This window comes from Anser brachyrhynchus (genome assembly GCF_964034855.1).
Source record: "Anser brachyrhynchus genome assembly, chromosome: 15".
NCBI lineage: Eukaryota > Metazoa > Chordata > Aves > Anseriformes > Anatidae > Anser > Anser brachyrhynchus.
Window position 1 is genome coordinate 4366569 of NC_137733.1, and position 17533 is coordinate 4384101.

A 17533-nucleotide genomic window follows, 5' to 3' on the forward strand; every position below is an offset into this window, starting at 1 on the left:
TGAGCCTCACGGCGGGAGGGAAGATTGAAAAGGGCCCGCGCCGTCCCTCGCCCTGGCTTGCTCCCATTGGAGGCGCTGCACGTCCGTTAGGGGGAACCGGCAGAGGGATTGGCTGGGAGGAAGGAAGGGCGGGGAGAGCGGAGGGAGGAGGCTTAAAAGGGCAGGAGGGCGGCGGCCGGCCCCGGGCGGGGCCGCTGCGCGTGGCGGTGCTCGGAGGGTCCCCGGGGCGCTTGAGGGGTGCGCCGGGCGGCGCTGCTGGGGGCGTTCGGGCCCTTCCACCGAGCGCGCCGCCCCTCGGGGATCATGGAATATCCCGAGCTGGAAGGGACCCATAAGGATCATCGAGTCCAACTCCTGGCACCGCACAGGTCTGCCCAAAAATTCAGACCATGTCACTAAGTGCACAGTCCAAACGCTTCTTAAACTCCAACAGGCTTGGTGCCGTGACTGCGTCCCTTCACCCTCTCAGTGAAGAACCTTTTCCTTATATCCACCCTGAACCTCCCCTGCCTCAGCTTGACACCATTCCCACGGGTCCTATCACTGGTGACCAAGGAGAACAGATCGGCGCCTGCCCCTCCACTCCCCCTCGTGAGGAAGCTGCAGGCCGCAATGAGGTCTCCCCTCAGCCTCCCTTTTTCCAGGCTGAACAGGCCCAGTGACCTCAGCCGCTCCTCCTATGTCTTCCCCTCTAGGCCCTTCACCATCTTCGTCGCCCTCCTCTGGACCCTCTCCAACAGTTTCATGTCCTTTTTGTACTGCGGTGCCCAGAACTGCACACAGTGCTCAAGGTGAGGCCGCACCAGCGCAGAGCAGAGCGGGACAATCCCTTCCCTCGACCGAGTAGCGATGCCGTGCTTTCTCACAGTGCATAATTAACTAAGGCTGCCAGTGGATGTTGCAGACCAAAAGCTGAAACACACACACACAAAAGAATCAGATAAATTAGTAACCTAATTCAGGATAATGCAGGTTGAAAGGAACTGCAGGAGGTCTCTAATCCAGCCATCTTCTCCAAGCAGGCTGAGTGAGCTCTGCGATCAGGCCAGTTTCCTCAGGGCTTTATTCAATTGTCTTGCAGAGCTCTAAAGACAGACACTGCACAAACAACCTCTCTGGGCAACCTGTTCCCCTGCCTGCTTGGCCTTAGGGTGGAAACTTTTGCCATAGAGATTATGTAAACACAATGGCACAATAAAAGCTTTACATCTAAGCTCTTGCTTATCCGCAGTTAGGAAGATGTGCCAGGGTGTGTGTCTGTGTGGGCAGGAGAAAATCAAGATGATATGCGTGCCCTTTTGCCTTTTTTTTCCCCTTGTCATTGGTGACCACTGTCAAAGATAGGAGATTCAGGATAGAGAGCCCTCTGCTTTGACTCATTTATTATGTTCACAATTAGGGGACACTGCGGGGAATGGAAGCTGGAAGGCATAAAAAAGAACTACCCAACCCAAAAATCAAAACATTCTCTCACCATGGTGAAAATCATGACAATTCTGGGATGGGAGATGATGGAAATTATGGCACTGAGCTCACTGGAGCCAGAATTTCACCCTGAAAAGCTTAGCATTATGGACACACTTTTATCCCCAGGATTCTAATGGGGTCATTACTACGTACATGAAAGTTAAATGGAAAATCTGATAGGATATAAACTGCAAATAACACACTGGACATGAGTTAGACCAAGTATTAGTATGTATTTATGCACAAGAATAAAAACAGCTTTACAAGTTGAATTGGAAATTTAAACAGAGGAAGTTTAACAGCTTTTGTATATTATATTAAATAACCAAAACACCTTTTTCCAAAATTGGTAAAGAATAAATAATATAATTTACAATATGGTACAAAAAATAATCAGTAAGGACAGGCATTCTGCTTTATACATACACTATATAGGTATATTTATAATCTATAAAACAAATTCACATCTCAAACAAGCCAGAAACCTTAGATGATATGGCTTAACTATTATTAAAAGAAACAGCATTAAATTTTGCTGCCAGAACCATAAGCTCTAAAGCAGTTATCATGTTTCAATAATTAATGATAACTTATTGCCGTAGTGCTTGCCAAGGTTTCACTTAGTTAACATTTACAAATTGCTGTGAAATTAAGAGATTCAAAGGTTTGAAAAGTTTTTTTTTTCTAAAAAAAAAAAAACAACAACAACAACAAAAAAGTGCAGTACTTTTCTCATAAGTTCATCCAAAGTCTGAGTGTAAAAAACAAAATGCAACTTAATTTCCACTCTGGGATCTGTGGAGTCAGTAAATTAGATGTTTTTATAAGTGTAGATTTGATCCAAGCTATTTAATTCAATTTAGAAACATAAAGAAGGGTGTCAAGGAAAGGCTTAGCAATGCCATATTAAAAACAATTATCATTCCTATGCTTAATAGATTTAGTGATAAAGGATAAAATGAATTGTGTGGCTAATCAGGATGCAACCCCCAGAAGAAAACCCACTATTAATGTGCACACAGGTAGATCTAATTCTTAGGATGTAGTACTGCTTTTCACCCAGACTATTATGATGACAAATACTGAATTTTCTGCCACTCACTTTGCTGAACTACTCCGAACTTCCTTATTGTACATACAGCTGCTAAACCGACATGGGGCAAGCCTATCAGAAGTTTACAAATAAAACCAGTAGAAACTAAAGCCTTAGAGCAATTAATACTAGAACTGGAGGTTCTTAGTGTCCACTTGTCCTCTCCAACTGCCTTACAGTGTCTCAGGCAGCTATTAAGCTAACAAAGTTACATTTAACTTAAAAAAAAAAACCTGCCCAAATTTCAGTGTAGCTTGCTTGAATGTTTGCTTAGGATAAGCTGACATTGTTACAAACATGAATCCTCTTACTTCTGCTGGGAAAGCTGAAAAAAATAAACCTGAAACAAATTTTGGGTTTTCCCAATATATGTGTGTGTGTATATGCATGCACAAACGTATGTACGTACACACATCCACCCACCCATTTTTCCCTTAGCAGTCCCAGGCACAAATTGTTAACAATAATTATGTAAAGCACGTCCACATAGAATCTAGTACTGGTGGAGTTAGATGTGTTTTAGTGAGTTTTCATATAGTAAGGGCAACAAATTCTGCATCAATTCAAAGTTATCACGATCTAAGTTATTTTCAAGTTTTTCCCTGATAAAACCTCCTTGTCCTGAAAATGCAGTGTGCAGAACATTACACTTCTGAAATCAGAAACCAAATATGGAAGGCAGGACTATTTAGGAGCTTCAAGTCTCAAAAGACAGGACCACGCTAAGAGAATTTGGTGCAAGAAAAGATGTCAAACTGTTTCATAATCAGAACTTTTAAGAGGCTAATGCTAAACACGTTTCTAATCGCAGTGTTGATGCTGAACTGACTTCTGTCATTTCCACTTTGTTATTACTTGGTGGTCCCAAGTCTACTTGCAATGGTTCAGGGTATTAAAATTTTTTGATCTCGTGGCATCAATAAGAACAGCCACTATGCTGACATTCATTCTGCATTATTATTCCCTTCTGGCCACTGAATGGGCTGAGAAGGGGCAACCTGACAGCTCCCTGTATGAGATGGCAGAAACTCTTCGCAGACCTTGATGCAATACTCTGCCATATGGTGCAGCAACACTGGAACTTATTCTAGGCAATCTAAAAGTCAAAGTTAGTGTGGCATCCACTTAATTGCCGTCATGGGTAGAGAAGATGAAATATTTGTCAAGCTACCTAAATATATCAGAGACCATCAAGCTGGTCTTTCAGTATTTTAAAGTTTAAGAATGAGTTCAGATTTTTTGTTTTTAATACAGTACTTCATACTAGAACACATCACACGTCCATCACATGTCCTCCTGCATGTCCTGTAATCCATAGCCACGGCTACATGAGGAGTCCTCTACTTTTGTCCTGCAAGTCCTTCAGACTTGCAGGTACAGCCTATTGGATAACCAGCATTACTAATGTAATAAGCCAAAACCGATAGGAGACACTCTGGGAAAGACTGAATCAAGACATTAAGTAGAACTTAAAAGTTTTAGGGTGAGTGACTCTCGAGATTAATGGACATCCTCTCCACACCAAGGGTGAATGCTCAGAATCACATACTCCTCAGCATTCATTCTTCAGACATCATTCAACTTTTTATATTCCAGGTTAACATGATTTCCTGATAATTGCATCACCAAACAACACTCTGTAAGGATAATGAAAGAGAAATAATGACCAAAGGACTTAACATCCCATGTGACATGTGGACAGAATAAAAAGTTAGCACAGAGGTACTAAACTCTTTGTTTTTCTAGTCATGACTGTCTCCTTGCTAGTAATAAAAGCTTGACTCCCTGTTGGGAACACCTGTTCACACTAATGCTGTTTTTACACAGGTCTATGGTTCCCTATATGACAGAATGTAGCAACCTTATATGTGGGGTCCTGGAATGTCATACAAATCTCAGTACTTTTTGATTGACATCAGTGAAGTTGCTCTGGGCCACACAAAAGGTGCATCAGAAAACTTGTGACATTTTCTTTAAATGACAAAGAGGATAAGGCAAACCATGTAGCAGTAAAACAAAATCTACCTAGGCAGGGTAAAGTGACTGGGCAAACAGCAAATCCAATCAGTGCATCATGAGCAAGGTTACAAGCAGAAACTCCCAGTCAAATGCCTTGTAAAAGCATCTAAAGGCAGGCAGAATTCCATCCACCAAGTATAGTGCAAGTTGGGAAAATGAACCCCTGATAATAGAGATGGAGTTTTACTTATTTATTAATAATATAAAGTTGAGGTTTATACAGGGCTATGCCCTTGGATAAGTTCAGAGCAACTTAAAATAGCCAAGGGACATCCTCTCACTGGAGAAGCAGACAAGTGCTTAAAAAAAGGGGCACAGTAAAGGTATTCTCTCTCAGGACTGGTAGGAAAGGAAATAGGAAAAGTCTCCTGAGTCATAAAGGCAGAACTGAAGGAAAACCAGCTGTAATTTTAGATTCCTTTCAAACAACTGGAGTCAGATCTGTGTCTTTCAGATATTAAAACACTACCATTAAATGCATAGGGATTTAGCAGAGGGCGGATCCAGACCCACTAGTGCCTGGGAGTGACTATAGTGAAAAATGATGCCCTGAGGTACTACAGAGCACCTGGAATTCAATGAACAAGGAGGAAACAAGGAAGGACCAAGGGATTGAACAAGGTCTTGACACCCCTCCTCTTCATGACACAAGACAGATTTCTACAACTTTAGCATTAAAATATTATTTGTATCTAGAGATTACAATATTTTTTCCTATTTCCTCTCCTGGGAAAATTCTCAGATATTTTTTTTTTGGAGAAAGATGGCAATATATACAGGTTTCCAGCACAGCCAAGACTAATAATGATAAAGCTTTCATAGTGATTCCAATTAGTTGTTTTGCGGTTTCTCCTGACTTGAAAAGCAGCCATTCTTCAGGGAAAGCGGGAAAGCACTCTCCCGCTCATGGAATGAACTGTGCAATGTGGTGAAGAATCTCAAAGGTGGAGAATATGAGTGCAGTCAGAAGGATGATTGTGACATTTGATGGGGTTTAAAAATAGAGGAAACTCCCTATGGATTCACACAATCTGGGAGTAGGGTGAATCAGAGCTCTCCTACAAAACAAAAAAGCAGGTATATGCCCCTGCTGGAACGGCCAAACAAACCATAGCCAAAGAAACAGAATGGTCTATAGAAATGAAGCATCACAGAGTTGCAGCGTCTTTGAAGAGAGTGCAACAAACTTCAGTTTGATTCATAAGAAGAGCGCCAACTAGGTCATGTCAAGATGCAAAACAGTTTCCATACCTACCCGCACCCTTCATCCTCCACAACTTCAATGTGGATTCCAAATCATGGCATTTCGAGTACTATGCAAAAAACAACTCATGTAGGGGAGCTTCTGGCAATACCTGCTTGAGCTTCTTGCCTAGGCCATTCCAAAGTACAAGTCCAGGACTGTCTTGTAAGCCTGCCATCTTACATCACTGATGCAGGGGACACACCATTTCCTATAATAATACTCCATGTTTTGTTGTTCCCAGTATATTGCACATTCCAGGACCTGCAAGTACTTCTTCAGACCTTGAAGACAACGCTTCTCTTTTAGAAAGAAGTGCACAAGACAGGGACAGCTGAGCCTCAGCTGCTTCTCTGCAATCGGCCCTTGCCATGAACCAGCACTGCAAGCTCCAACTTAAGCTAAACAGTCTACACCAGCCTGCTGGTATCAACCACTCACTGTGAGAGATCCCCAATAGGGGGACCACCACCTCCTCCATCGAACAGAATTTCCCTGCGGGTTGGCTCAGGTATCGATAGCTCCTGGGCAAGGTCATTAAAACGAGATATGTAATCTATGCTGTTCTCATTCATCATGCAAGCCAACTGGGAATCCACCACCTAGAAGAGAGATGACAGAAAAGAAGAGCTACACGTCAGTGCAAATTTCACAGAATCACAAAATTGTTTAAGTTGTAAGGGGGATCTTGTGATCACCTTGTCCAACCCTCCTGCTCATCAAGGTCAACAAGAAAGGTTGCCTTGTTGTCCAGTTGGTTTCTGGATATCTCCACAGATGGAGACTCCACAACCTCTCTGGGCAACCTGTTCCAGTGTTTAATCACCCACACAATAAAAAAGTTCCTACAGAATTTCATGTGTTTCAATTTTTGCCCATCACCTCTCATCCTTCATTCCCAGCCTCCTCATATGAAAGATGCTTTTATCTCACTTGATCTGAGTAAGAGAACAGCTCTTATCTGTGGCTAAATGGAAGCCTCTCAAAATAATACATAAATTAAAAAAAAAAAAATCAAATGGACCTTACCTGAACATCCTTAATTCAGCATTAAGGTACACTAGTAGAGGTGTTATACAAAACCTTTATAGATATTGCATTCTATGCAATGCCTGCATTTGTAAATAAAGCTTGACTCTGCAGGACACTTAATAAAATGCCTTTCAAATTTCTCCCATCATTAAAACTATTTTATAAGGATACTCTAAATACACCCAACGCAAACCCGCATCTGCCACAACAGCAGCAAAACACTACAGCTGCTCTGGTGTGCTTAGAATTACAGCTTAACCCATTTTCCTCTGAGGGCAGTTTGTTAGATCAGGGGCTGCAGTGTCACTTCAAACCCACACAGACCGATTATCATACATGCCCTGAATGAACACACACTCACAAACGTGTGCATGCTACTCAACAGATTCTCACAAGTTAGCAGAATGTTTGAATTTATACCAAGAAGACAGACCAGCTTACTCGGGCTTTACCTCCACTAGTCTTGAGAAGTTCTTAAGATGGAGACTGCACAACCTCTCTGGGCAACCTGTTTCCCCGCCCATTTCTCCTCAGGGTGAAAAAGTTTTCCTTTCCTTTCCAGGCTCTGTAGTCAGAACCTCTCAATTCAGTTTTTGCCTGTTCCTCCCACTGTCCACCACCACCCTGTGAAGGGCCTGACTACATTTTCTTGATGACTTCCCCACAAGTACAGAAAGGAAGCTATTGAGTCCCCCCCCACCCTGAAGCCTTCTCCAGGTTGAACCAGCCTAGTACCATCAGCCGCTCCTCACAGACAGAGGCTTCAGCCCACTCATGATCCTGATGGCCCTCTGCTTATCTTGGTCCAGTTTATCTACGTCTTTTCCTGTATCAGGGGCTCAAAACCAGTTCACAAGATTCTAGATATGGTCTCACAGCCATTCGGTAGAGTCAGATGATCCTTTTTCTTCAATCTACCAGCTATACTTATGCTAAGACAGCCCAAAACATTGCCAGTCTTTGCTGCCACAGCACATCCTGACTCACATTCAGCTTGCTGAACAAAGTAGAACACACAACATAGAAAGATAAAAACTCTCTCTATCAAAACAAAAAATATGTCCAACAAGGCAAATACAACCTCCTCCAGCAAAAAGAGCCTGGGTCAAAGGTGCTCACAACAGTTTCATGCACCAGCCCTGGTGTAGTATACCCTCAGATCATTTTGCATCTTTCAGTTAAGACTGTAACTTTGTTAAGCTACAGTGCAGATGTCAAAGTATCTTTGCCATAAGTACCTTGGGAAGGTGTGATGGACAATACGCAGTAACACTGCACTAAAAAAGGAAGCAAAACCATCCAAATGTGATTTGATGACATACCTCTGCTACGTCTGCCAGAGATCGTGATACAAAAGAGTCCCGGGAGTTTCCATCCAGAAGGCTAGGTCCCAGTAAGGAGGTGCCACTGGCAGTCCCAACAGGAGTTGGCAACATTTTTCGTCCCTTTTCAGGGGAGATGAAACTTGCTATAAAGAACAGGCACATCAGTAAGTCACTGCACTGAAAGTTTGCAACTGGGAGGACAAATAGAAGGACAAGGAAACTGCAAATGAAGGGTGACTATCCATTTCTTCTATCTCTTAAAATTTACATGTTGCCAGTATGAACACCATCAGCAGATTGCTAAGAGTACAGACTCATTACACTGGCCTCCTTAAGTGTTAACTCAAAAACCAACCAAAGAAACGAACAAAAAAACCCAGGCACAACAAAACAATACAAAAAACCAACCCACAAACAAATAAACCCAATGATCTCATCTCTGAGATTAGGCTCACCAAACACAGCAAATTTCCAACAGCAGAGCCAAGGGCATCTTTTCATTTTGGCAGAACAGACAAAACATCTCAACCTAAATGATGATTCAGGCTCCCAGCGGAGTACAAAGTACCACCAAAGAATTATTTACTGCAAGGTAAGGGCTCTTGCCTTAGTTTAGCAACAGGATCTTTTCAGGAACAGATTTATGAAGAGAAAGAAAATGCATTCAAAGGTAATGCCATACTAACAAGTAGTAAAGGAAAAAGTCCACAAATGTCCTACTAACTTTACTATTTTCCAAAGGAATCAATTCTAATTATGCTTCTTTTTCATTTCCTTATGTACCAGCACTTACAAAACAAGCTGCTGAGAGACGAGTCTGTGGAGTCATTGGGGTACCACTGGGGATCATGGCTCGGAGAGGCAATCCAGTTCTGTTGAGGACTACTGGATGGGGACGGAAGACTTTTGGAGCTGTCACTGCCATTCAGCTTTGCAGGAGAGAGAGAAACACCTTCACCTGTAAGCCAACATCAGGAATCACTGGTTCAGTCAATGAGGTTAAGTTACAGGACGCTGCATCAACTTATGTTCAAAAAACAAAAAAAACTAAATACATTAGAAAAGACAGGCCAGCCACAGTCATATTTCCAACAGATACATTTAAAAAAATCCAAAACCGCTTCCCCAAATTTTCTGCTGACATGCACGATGACAAGGATTTTCTTTTAAGTTAACAGAAAGACTCAGACTTACTGTATTGCCCAGAGCTGATAGCTATTTCAATGATAGAATCACTGATTTGAGTGGCAGGTTCTCCTTGAGAAAGCACATCTTCAGGTGGTCCAGGCAGAGAGATATCCAAGAGAGCAGAAACATTGGGAGGAGAGAGCCGGGTACTGGAAGCCTCTGATGAGGGAAGTGGAGGAGTGGAAAGGCCATTTTGGAGGGGAGTCTTGGACAGTTCTGAGAGAGAAAGAACTGATGTGCCCTGTTACAAGAAACAGAAGTAATTGTTCATGAACTCATGAAGAACTTGGATACGTCTGAAAAACACCACCTTAACTCCTAAGCATCAGATTAATATCAGGCTTTAAAAAAGACTAATAATCCAACAGAAATATATTCTTTTCTTTTCTTTTTTTTTTTTTTATTAACGGATCCAAAAATACTTCAAAGTGTTCTTCTCAGTTACAGAAGAGCAATTAATCCCATACTTCGGGTATCTACTTCTATGTGTAATTCATATTCTTCTTATAAAAAATGTCTAAGCATGAACCAATACTCCTCAGTCCATATCCTGCCAAATCATCTGAAAAAAGTATGGGTCCGTAACACTCCAAAGGAATTTAATACAGTTTACATAACAGAAATAAGCATCCATATATAATAATAAAATGAACATGATTTTGAAGAAACTACAAGATAGTTCTTAAGAATTATTATATTTGCTTTTGTATAGGCAAAAAACCTGTAGCTTAGAGTACACATATTTTAAAAGACTAACTCATTTCTCCTTATAGCCAGACTTCCCAAAAATCAATGGGCTTTTGTAAGGAGTCTAGATTCTGCTACCCCTTAATAGAACTGTTTGTGATTTTTTTTCTGATGTAGTACAAAGTGAGTAATGTTTTGAAAATGTGATTGTCATTACTAGTTAGATGCCCTTGTTCCCCAGTAATCGTATACCACTATTGCTGTTTTGTGGAAAGTGACACAAGTCCTGCATGTGGGAAAGAACACTTCCACACACCAACATATTCCAGGGTCCCAGCAGCTTTGCAGAAAAGGACATGGGTGTCCTGGTAGATGTCAAATTGAACATGAGTCAGACGTGTGCCCAAGTCAGAGCTTGTCAGATTTGCTTTGCTTTTTTAGACAATGCCCCCCAAATAAATTTAAACAGCTTTCCTGACATCCTTTCTTTAAATTTACTCCGATGGTAAACTTCCATTCCTACAAAACAATAATGATGGTATACAACTACTGGGGAACAAGGGTATCTAACTAGTAATAGCAGTGGTGTTTTAAAACATTACCTATTTGATACAGCTGTTCTTTCAACACATACTCTACCTGGAAACCATCCGCAACTGCCTCCTGCTCATGCCGTGTTGGTAAGCTTATAAACGGAACACGACACCCTGGGCCTGAGCTCTAGAAACAACAACAGGAATCATGTGAGTGAAACTTTTACAGACGATGGTGAAAATATAGTTGGGGAGGTAAGAGACAGGTGCATATCACCGTTTATGCATGCTCTTTCTATATACCCCACCTTTCAAAACAGTCCATCAACTGCCTGAGAAAATGACAAAGACTAACATGTATCAGGATCTCAGTAAAGGAGACTAGCAATGGGATGTCAGTTTCCATTCCAAATGCATCCCCAGAAGTCCATGTTTTGCCCCAAATTCCCTTCCGAGTCACTGTTTCTTGAAATACCACTGTTTCTTTTTAAGCCCAGATTTCTGAATGGCCAACTTCAACAGTCTAACAGGTGAAAGGTATTCTATGGGATAGAAAACTGCTCAATGCAGTGATGATTTGATCCCTTAAACTCCTAAATACATGTGTCTAACAGCAAGCCCCAGGAGAAGGCTCATGGAGAATCATTACTAATACAGCTTTCCACACAATGAAGAGCAAGACATTTAGCTCCTTCCAAAAGCCTGCTCAGGAGACTGACCTCCACAGTGGTGATGGAGCCTCCGTTCTGATGCGCTGCTGTTGACTCCTGCCCTGTTACTACCGTGGTCACTCTGTCTGGCGACAACGGAGATACACCTGGCAAACCATCCGCATCCAGGACAGGCACGGGGCTACCAGGGATAATACCAGCACTTTTAGCTGCCAAGTCGATGGCACCTTTTGTGAAACAAACAAGCAAAAAACACATTACAGGTCTTTCATTCACACAATTACTTTGTTGTGACTCTGCTAAAAAATATTTTTTTTAAGAAATTGGCCAGCAAGTCAGAACTTGATACATGCAAGAAGCAAACAATCAGCTATATCGATTGTTCTTCCTCATGAAGTGTAACTTTTCTTTCAGCTGAACATTTATAATTCTTCTGCCCTGCTCCAATCAGCTACATCAAAACAGTTTAGAGAAACATCCCAGTTCTCCCCCTTCCCTCTATTTGTAACATTTTTTTTGTCATTAAAATATTTAAGTTGTTGGTTATGAAATTCCTAGAAATGTCCTATGGTTTAACAGAGGAACTTTAAAAACAGGGTTTTTTTTTGTTGTTGTTGTTGTTTTTTTATCTTGCCTTTATCAGCAGTTTAGTCTCAATATATAAACTTAGGTTGTTGCAGGGTCAACATCATGCAGATCTTTTAAAATCTCAAGATTTTAAACCTTTTAAAAGTTTAAAAGTTTTTTTTTCCTCAAGATTTTAAACTTTTTTAAAACTCAAGATACCTGAATCATAGAATGGCTTGGGTTGGAAGGGACCTCAAAGATCATCTAGTTCCAATCCTCCTGCCATGGGCAGGGACACCTGCCACTAGATCAGGTTGCTCAAAGCCCCATCCAACCTGCCCTTAAACACTTCCCTGGATGGGGCATCCACAGCTTCTCTAGGCAGATGTCTTCTCATCACACAGAATTCTCTAAGCATGCCGTAAGCCACCGAGGCAGTGATTGCTTTCACCTCGCCAATCATTCTAATTATGGGACCCCCTTTTTTGTTGCAAGACAGTATTTGCTTGGGGTGCTCTGGCAATTTATTTTCTTGTAGAATTCATAATCCCATGTTAGTACATATGCTGTTTATAACTTTCTTTGAAAAGGGGTCTTGACATTTTTGAAAGTGGCCTTACAGAACAAAAACAGAACAAACAACAACAACAAAAATCACACAAGTCCTCAGCTTCAGTTACAAATTCTAAATCCTTTCTTAACAAGCAGCTCAGACACAGCAAAGGAACCCAGTATGGACTGTCCCACAACTGACTTCATCCTTTCTCCAGCCACAAAGCCAGCAAGTAAGATATTAACACGACCATTTTCTTTAACTTTAAAAGGCACTAACAGTTTTTACACAGGAAAAAGAAATGAACAACGTAACATCACACACATCATGAAAGACTAACTTTCATTCTTTTTAAGGAATGACTTACTAGACAGGTGGTTGGTAGCCTGTGTTGGAAGAACTTTGGGCACAATAGGACGAGAAACGGCAGCTTTTGTCAGTGAGGACTGGATTGGCCGAAATGAACCTCTCCCTGTGGTGAAGAATTAAATACTTCTCAAGCAAATGAAATCTACCATCTTTAAAGCAGAGCACAACACAGTTCAGTGGAAGCAAAATAAACACATTCCAAGCAGCACTGAACTTCCATGAACGCAAATAGTGGAGACAATTAAACAAGACTTAAATAGTAATGCAAGCTAACCAGTGCCTTACCACAAAAATGCAACAGTAAGCTCCGTTAGTTGAAGCTGCTTTCATTATTTTAAATGAGGATAACTTTTAAGCACTAGTGTTGATTTTGAGAGATTCAAGCCGAGATGAGACATTATCTTGAGACATTGTTCTCAAGAGTAGTGTAACAGCAGGAAAGGACAAATGGGCAGTATATTGCTTATACTGTATGAAATTTAAACAGTATCCCAAGTACTAGGAAAGGTTTATTACAAAATCTAAACAAATTATTACATCCTGTAGAAAAAAAAACTCTTATCTTAGTAATTTATTCCAAACAGTCTCCTTGTACAGACCTCCTCACTCTTCCCCATTTTCAGTGATGGGACAGGGAAGAAAAATAATTCTATTGTAACCATGACTTGCTTAACAATGATCCAGGACAACAATTCTGTCATCTTGTAGGAAGTGACTCAATCAATTGATAAATGACTTTGTGGTTTTGAAAGGATATTTTCCTCTTATTACATAAGTTATTCCTTTATGCAGTATAAAGAGACACTTTCAAGTCCACCTCATGACAGCATAAAAGTAACAGAAGATATGTGGAACTCACCTGTAATAGACGAGTTGGACAGGATAGAAAAGGAACAGACATGTTGGGATGGATTTCCAGATGGCCTGGGGAGCAGAGTTCTCTATGTGACAGAAAAAACAATAAATCAAAACATATTCAAGCAGAGAACAGAGGGTAAAGCTGATCTTCTAAGGCATAAAAGTTCATGATACCCTCCAGAATAAGGAGCAGAGTATTTATACGGTGTGACTATCATCCAACAGACACGGCAGTAAAGTCTGTGCAATCTTGAAAAAGAAGCTACAGATAGGAATCTAGGAATCATGTTTCCTCTGTAAACTACCATAAAAGAGAATTTCCACACGGATAATTCTCAGACAAATGTGAATTAAAACTGAATTCCTTTCTGATTATTCTTGCAACAATATTCTCTCAGTAATAATCTCTCAAGAAATTATAGAAGTGATCTTAAGGACTAGACTATGTACAAACTCATCTTCTGATCAGAGTTAAACAAGAATGAATTAAATAGGCAGTTGTATGTATTCCCAAGGCTTAAAAACAAATGGAATTGCACAGACCAGAGTATTTCACTACCAGAAATAACCTCTATGTAATTTCTAGGTCTCCTACACTTATACAGAGCAGAAGAGACCAAAGCGCATATTCATGCTTGGTAACTTCCTCTTTGCCAAACAGGTTTCCATTATTCTCTTTCTAAACTATTTCTTGTATGTTCTCCACCTGCCACAAGTCCCTCGAACAAGTCTGTGGTTTCACAGTGCCAAAAATCTTTTTGCTAGGATTATAAAAGTAGTCTAAGTGGGCTTAATCCTTGCCAAACTCTTAAGATCCATGACAATAGGCTAATTCTCCCATAGATCTCTTTGAAAATTACATTTTTTCCCCTGTAAATCAGCGTTCTTTCAAGAAGATTTTGTTTTATTTCACTGCACTATTTATACCCATTCCAGTTTCACAGTCATTACTGAGTAGAAAGGTGGAAAAAACATCTAAAGGGAGATCTTGTTGCAGTAGCACTGACAGCTCTAACAATGACAGATCAGGAACATGAACATGCAGCTTGTGCCAGCAGGCCCAAACAGCAGTACCTGCTTTCAGATAAGGGTCTTTTTTATTCTTTCCCAAACTACCTCACACACTAGACTATTACTGTTGATATTCCTCATACAGAGGATATAGTATGGCTCATTACAACATAGACTTAAAAGCTGTTTCCTTCCGATATTTAGCTTTACTTTTCCAATGCATGTATGAGGGAAGTTCAGGTTTCTATTTCAGTTTAGCTCAAATCATTTTAACCTTACTGTTATCTGTTCAGAAACAAAACAGGCATTTTGCACTTCCAAATTATTCTGACCTGTACTACTAACGGCTTCCGCAAGTGCCTGTTCCGTAACTTCCTTGGCTTTGGCAAGAAGAAGTCTGACTGCATCTGGAGAAGAACAGGAAATCCATTAGGAAGTATCTTAAGCAGGTAGATGCAGAACAAATTATATGCTCAAATTCCTTTTTCAAAAAAACTGTAACGATTAATATACTGATTTGTATCAAACTGTGTAATATTTTTCTTTAAACTACCTTTAAGTTAAATACATCTCACTTGATTTTGATGTATAACACTAATATATGTATCATTTAACTGAAAGCTCCTCAAACACACAGTCCAGTAAAAGAAAAGCCTCATGGAATATGAAAACCCCATTTCCTTAACCCAAAAGTTAAGGCTTCAGATTCATATCCCAGAACTTCTGCTAGAGTAGTAACATTTTCCACCAGGACCGTATTATTTTTCTTGTTTTATGGGGACAAAACTTTTTCCCCCAAAAAAGCCATTTCACTACTTAACTACTGTAGCCTGATATGAAGCTGTTACTGAGATTGTATGTATAAAAATAAGTATTTCAATCAAATAGAGCAATGAGGTTGTATTAAAATCAGCTGCGCAAGAAGAAGGGTATCAGTTTTGCCAAGCCTTGCAAATATATTTTACTGGAGCAAATTAGAGAGTGAACCAGTTTCACCAGGTTGTGTGATGGCATTCAGGTCTGAAGAGGTGATGACACTTCAAAGCATAACCATGTAATCAAAATCTGACTAAGCTCGGCTGATACAGTTATGCTTAAGCATCACCAGACGCACTGCTTCATAAGGAAGCACATGTTTTCTGATGAAACAAAAAACTCTAATCCTACCGCAAGCCAGCTCAGGCACAGTATGCTACTTTTTTCATTTACTGATCTCACTTACACTGATTGTGTCTAAGTGCTGCCGGAAGGACAGCTCTGCTTCTTTACTAGGCAAGAAGAGTTTCCCATGGCGGCTGTTGGGTGGTAGAGTTGTAGGAACCGCGAAGAGTCCACCATCAGCGTCAGTGTTTCCAGAACTTGAAGGATTAGCCACCAAGAGAGGTCTAGGGAGGTTTCTCAAACCTAGAAGATTTCAGCAGCAATTTAAATTAAGTGAAAACAAGAAGAAAGCAGCTATTTACTAACTGAAGGATGAGATGGAGAGCTGAGACTTAGGTATTCTGGTTCTGCCACTGTTTGCGACCTCAAACAAATCATGGAACTCCCAACACTTCAGTTTTCCCACCTGTAAACTGGCAGTATTTACAGGCTTCACAAGGACAGTGCAAACATTCACTTGCTTTGAAATCTTTGGATGAAGGGGCTTAAATGCAACTTTAAACTACTAAAGGAAATAGAATCTAAGCACACGGTTTTGAACCCCAATATCAGCGTTGTTAACCAGCTAATCTGTTCAGTTTGTAGAAACGCTTGAAGGTCCTTCTGCTCTGTAAACTCTTCATCTACCTGATCCACTCCTTTTGTAGGGTGAGATAATACAAAAATAGATTCATTCTACAAGAAGTATTTTTTATTTAGACCTCTCCCCCATCCCCCACCCTTAATGTGGTAATTCAAAGTGCAACCTCAGTAAAATGATTCTGATGACAGAGAAGTGAAAAAGCAGGGATCATTTACCAAAAATACTTTTCAAAAGATGGAGTGTCTTAGAAATACATATGTCACGTTAAATAATGATACCTGGCCTGAGTAACACTTCTTTTACATTTAACTTCAAAACAAACAAAACCACACTGTATTATTTCAGTGCTGTGCAGGCATCCAGTTAGAATGAAAACCACTCTTGCTGGTATGTCATTATGAGATAACTAAGAAGTGTACCTCTCTTCCACAGAAGTGCCTGCTTTAGTTACAATACTGGGCTTCATTACAACAGACAAAAATGACTATTTTCACACTCAGTATTACACCCATGCTTGCCATGGAGATAACAGTGAGGAGACAACAGTCATCCAACTCACCCAGAAGCAGAAGAGGCAAAGCGGGCAATGATTCTCAGCAATGCCTGCTTCCTCCCTGGGCAGGAAAACAACACGGCACAAGCTTGGGCCATCCTAACACAGGGATGGTTATACACAACACTATTCCAGAAGAGTTTTGAAGAACAAACTTCACTTAATAAATAAACAGGAGGTGTTATTATCCTCCTATTTAAAAAGCAAAATTGCCACCTGCCATTCTACACTGCTTGTTTTTTTCCACAAGATAGTTAAAATTACAGCATGCCAGAAGATCTAAAAAGCAACTAAATGCAGAATAACAAATATATTTGTCTCTCCTGCCTGACTAGGAGTTAGAGATAATTGTTCATACGCAAGGTATTTTCTTAAAAGTCTGCAATGGGATGAACTAGTTACGTAATGATATTTTATAGATAAGTATTACAGATTATGTTCCATCACAGTTGTTTCACTCTTTTCTAAATCTCTTTGTATGACTCTTTTTAACCCTTGTTATTTTTTTTTCTCTCCTGCTAGCTGTGTGCCTTTTGTAAAGCTAACGGTTTGTCAATGCTTTCAGTTCTTCTGTAGAAGACACAATCTGTTTTCTTTATTTTCTACTGAGAAGGCCAAAT

At 40.5% G+C, this 17533-nt stretch overlaps 1 protein-coding gene across 4 annotated transcripts in view; it reads right to left on the minus strand.

Annotated features, from left to right (window-relative positions):
- Positions 1–1679: 1679 nt before the first annotated feature.
- CRAMP1 (cramped chromatin regulator homolog 1) overlaps positions 1680–17533 on the minus strand; it is a 45007-nt gene continuing 29153 nt past the window's right edge. For 3 of the 4 annotated variants that reach the window (XM_080557012.1, XM_080557011.1, XM_080557010.1), the window contains 10 exons: positions 15839–16020; positions 14949–15023; positions 13607–13688; positions 12746–12850; positions 11307–11485; positions 10694–10774; positions 9374–9608; positions 8973–9137; positions 8177–8322; positions 1680–6424 (listed from right to left, as the gene is read on the minus strand). In XM_080557012.1, coding sequence (XP_080413138.1) covers positions 6260–6424; positions 8177–8322; positions 8973–9137; positions 9374–9608; positions 10694–10774; positions 11307–11485; positions 12746–12850; positions 13607–13688; positions 14949–15023; positions 15839–16020 — 1415 coding nt within the window. In that variant the 3' untranslated portion in view covers positions 1680–6259. The remainder of the gene's footprint in view (positions 6425–8176; positions 8323–8972; positions 9138–9373; positions 9609–10693; positions 10775–11306; positions 11486–12745; positions 12851–13606; positions 13689–14948; positions 15024–15838; positions 16021–17533) is intronic. The other variant, XM_080557013.1, reaches the window with a different exon arrangement.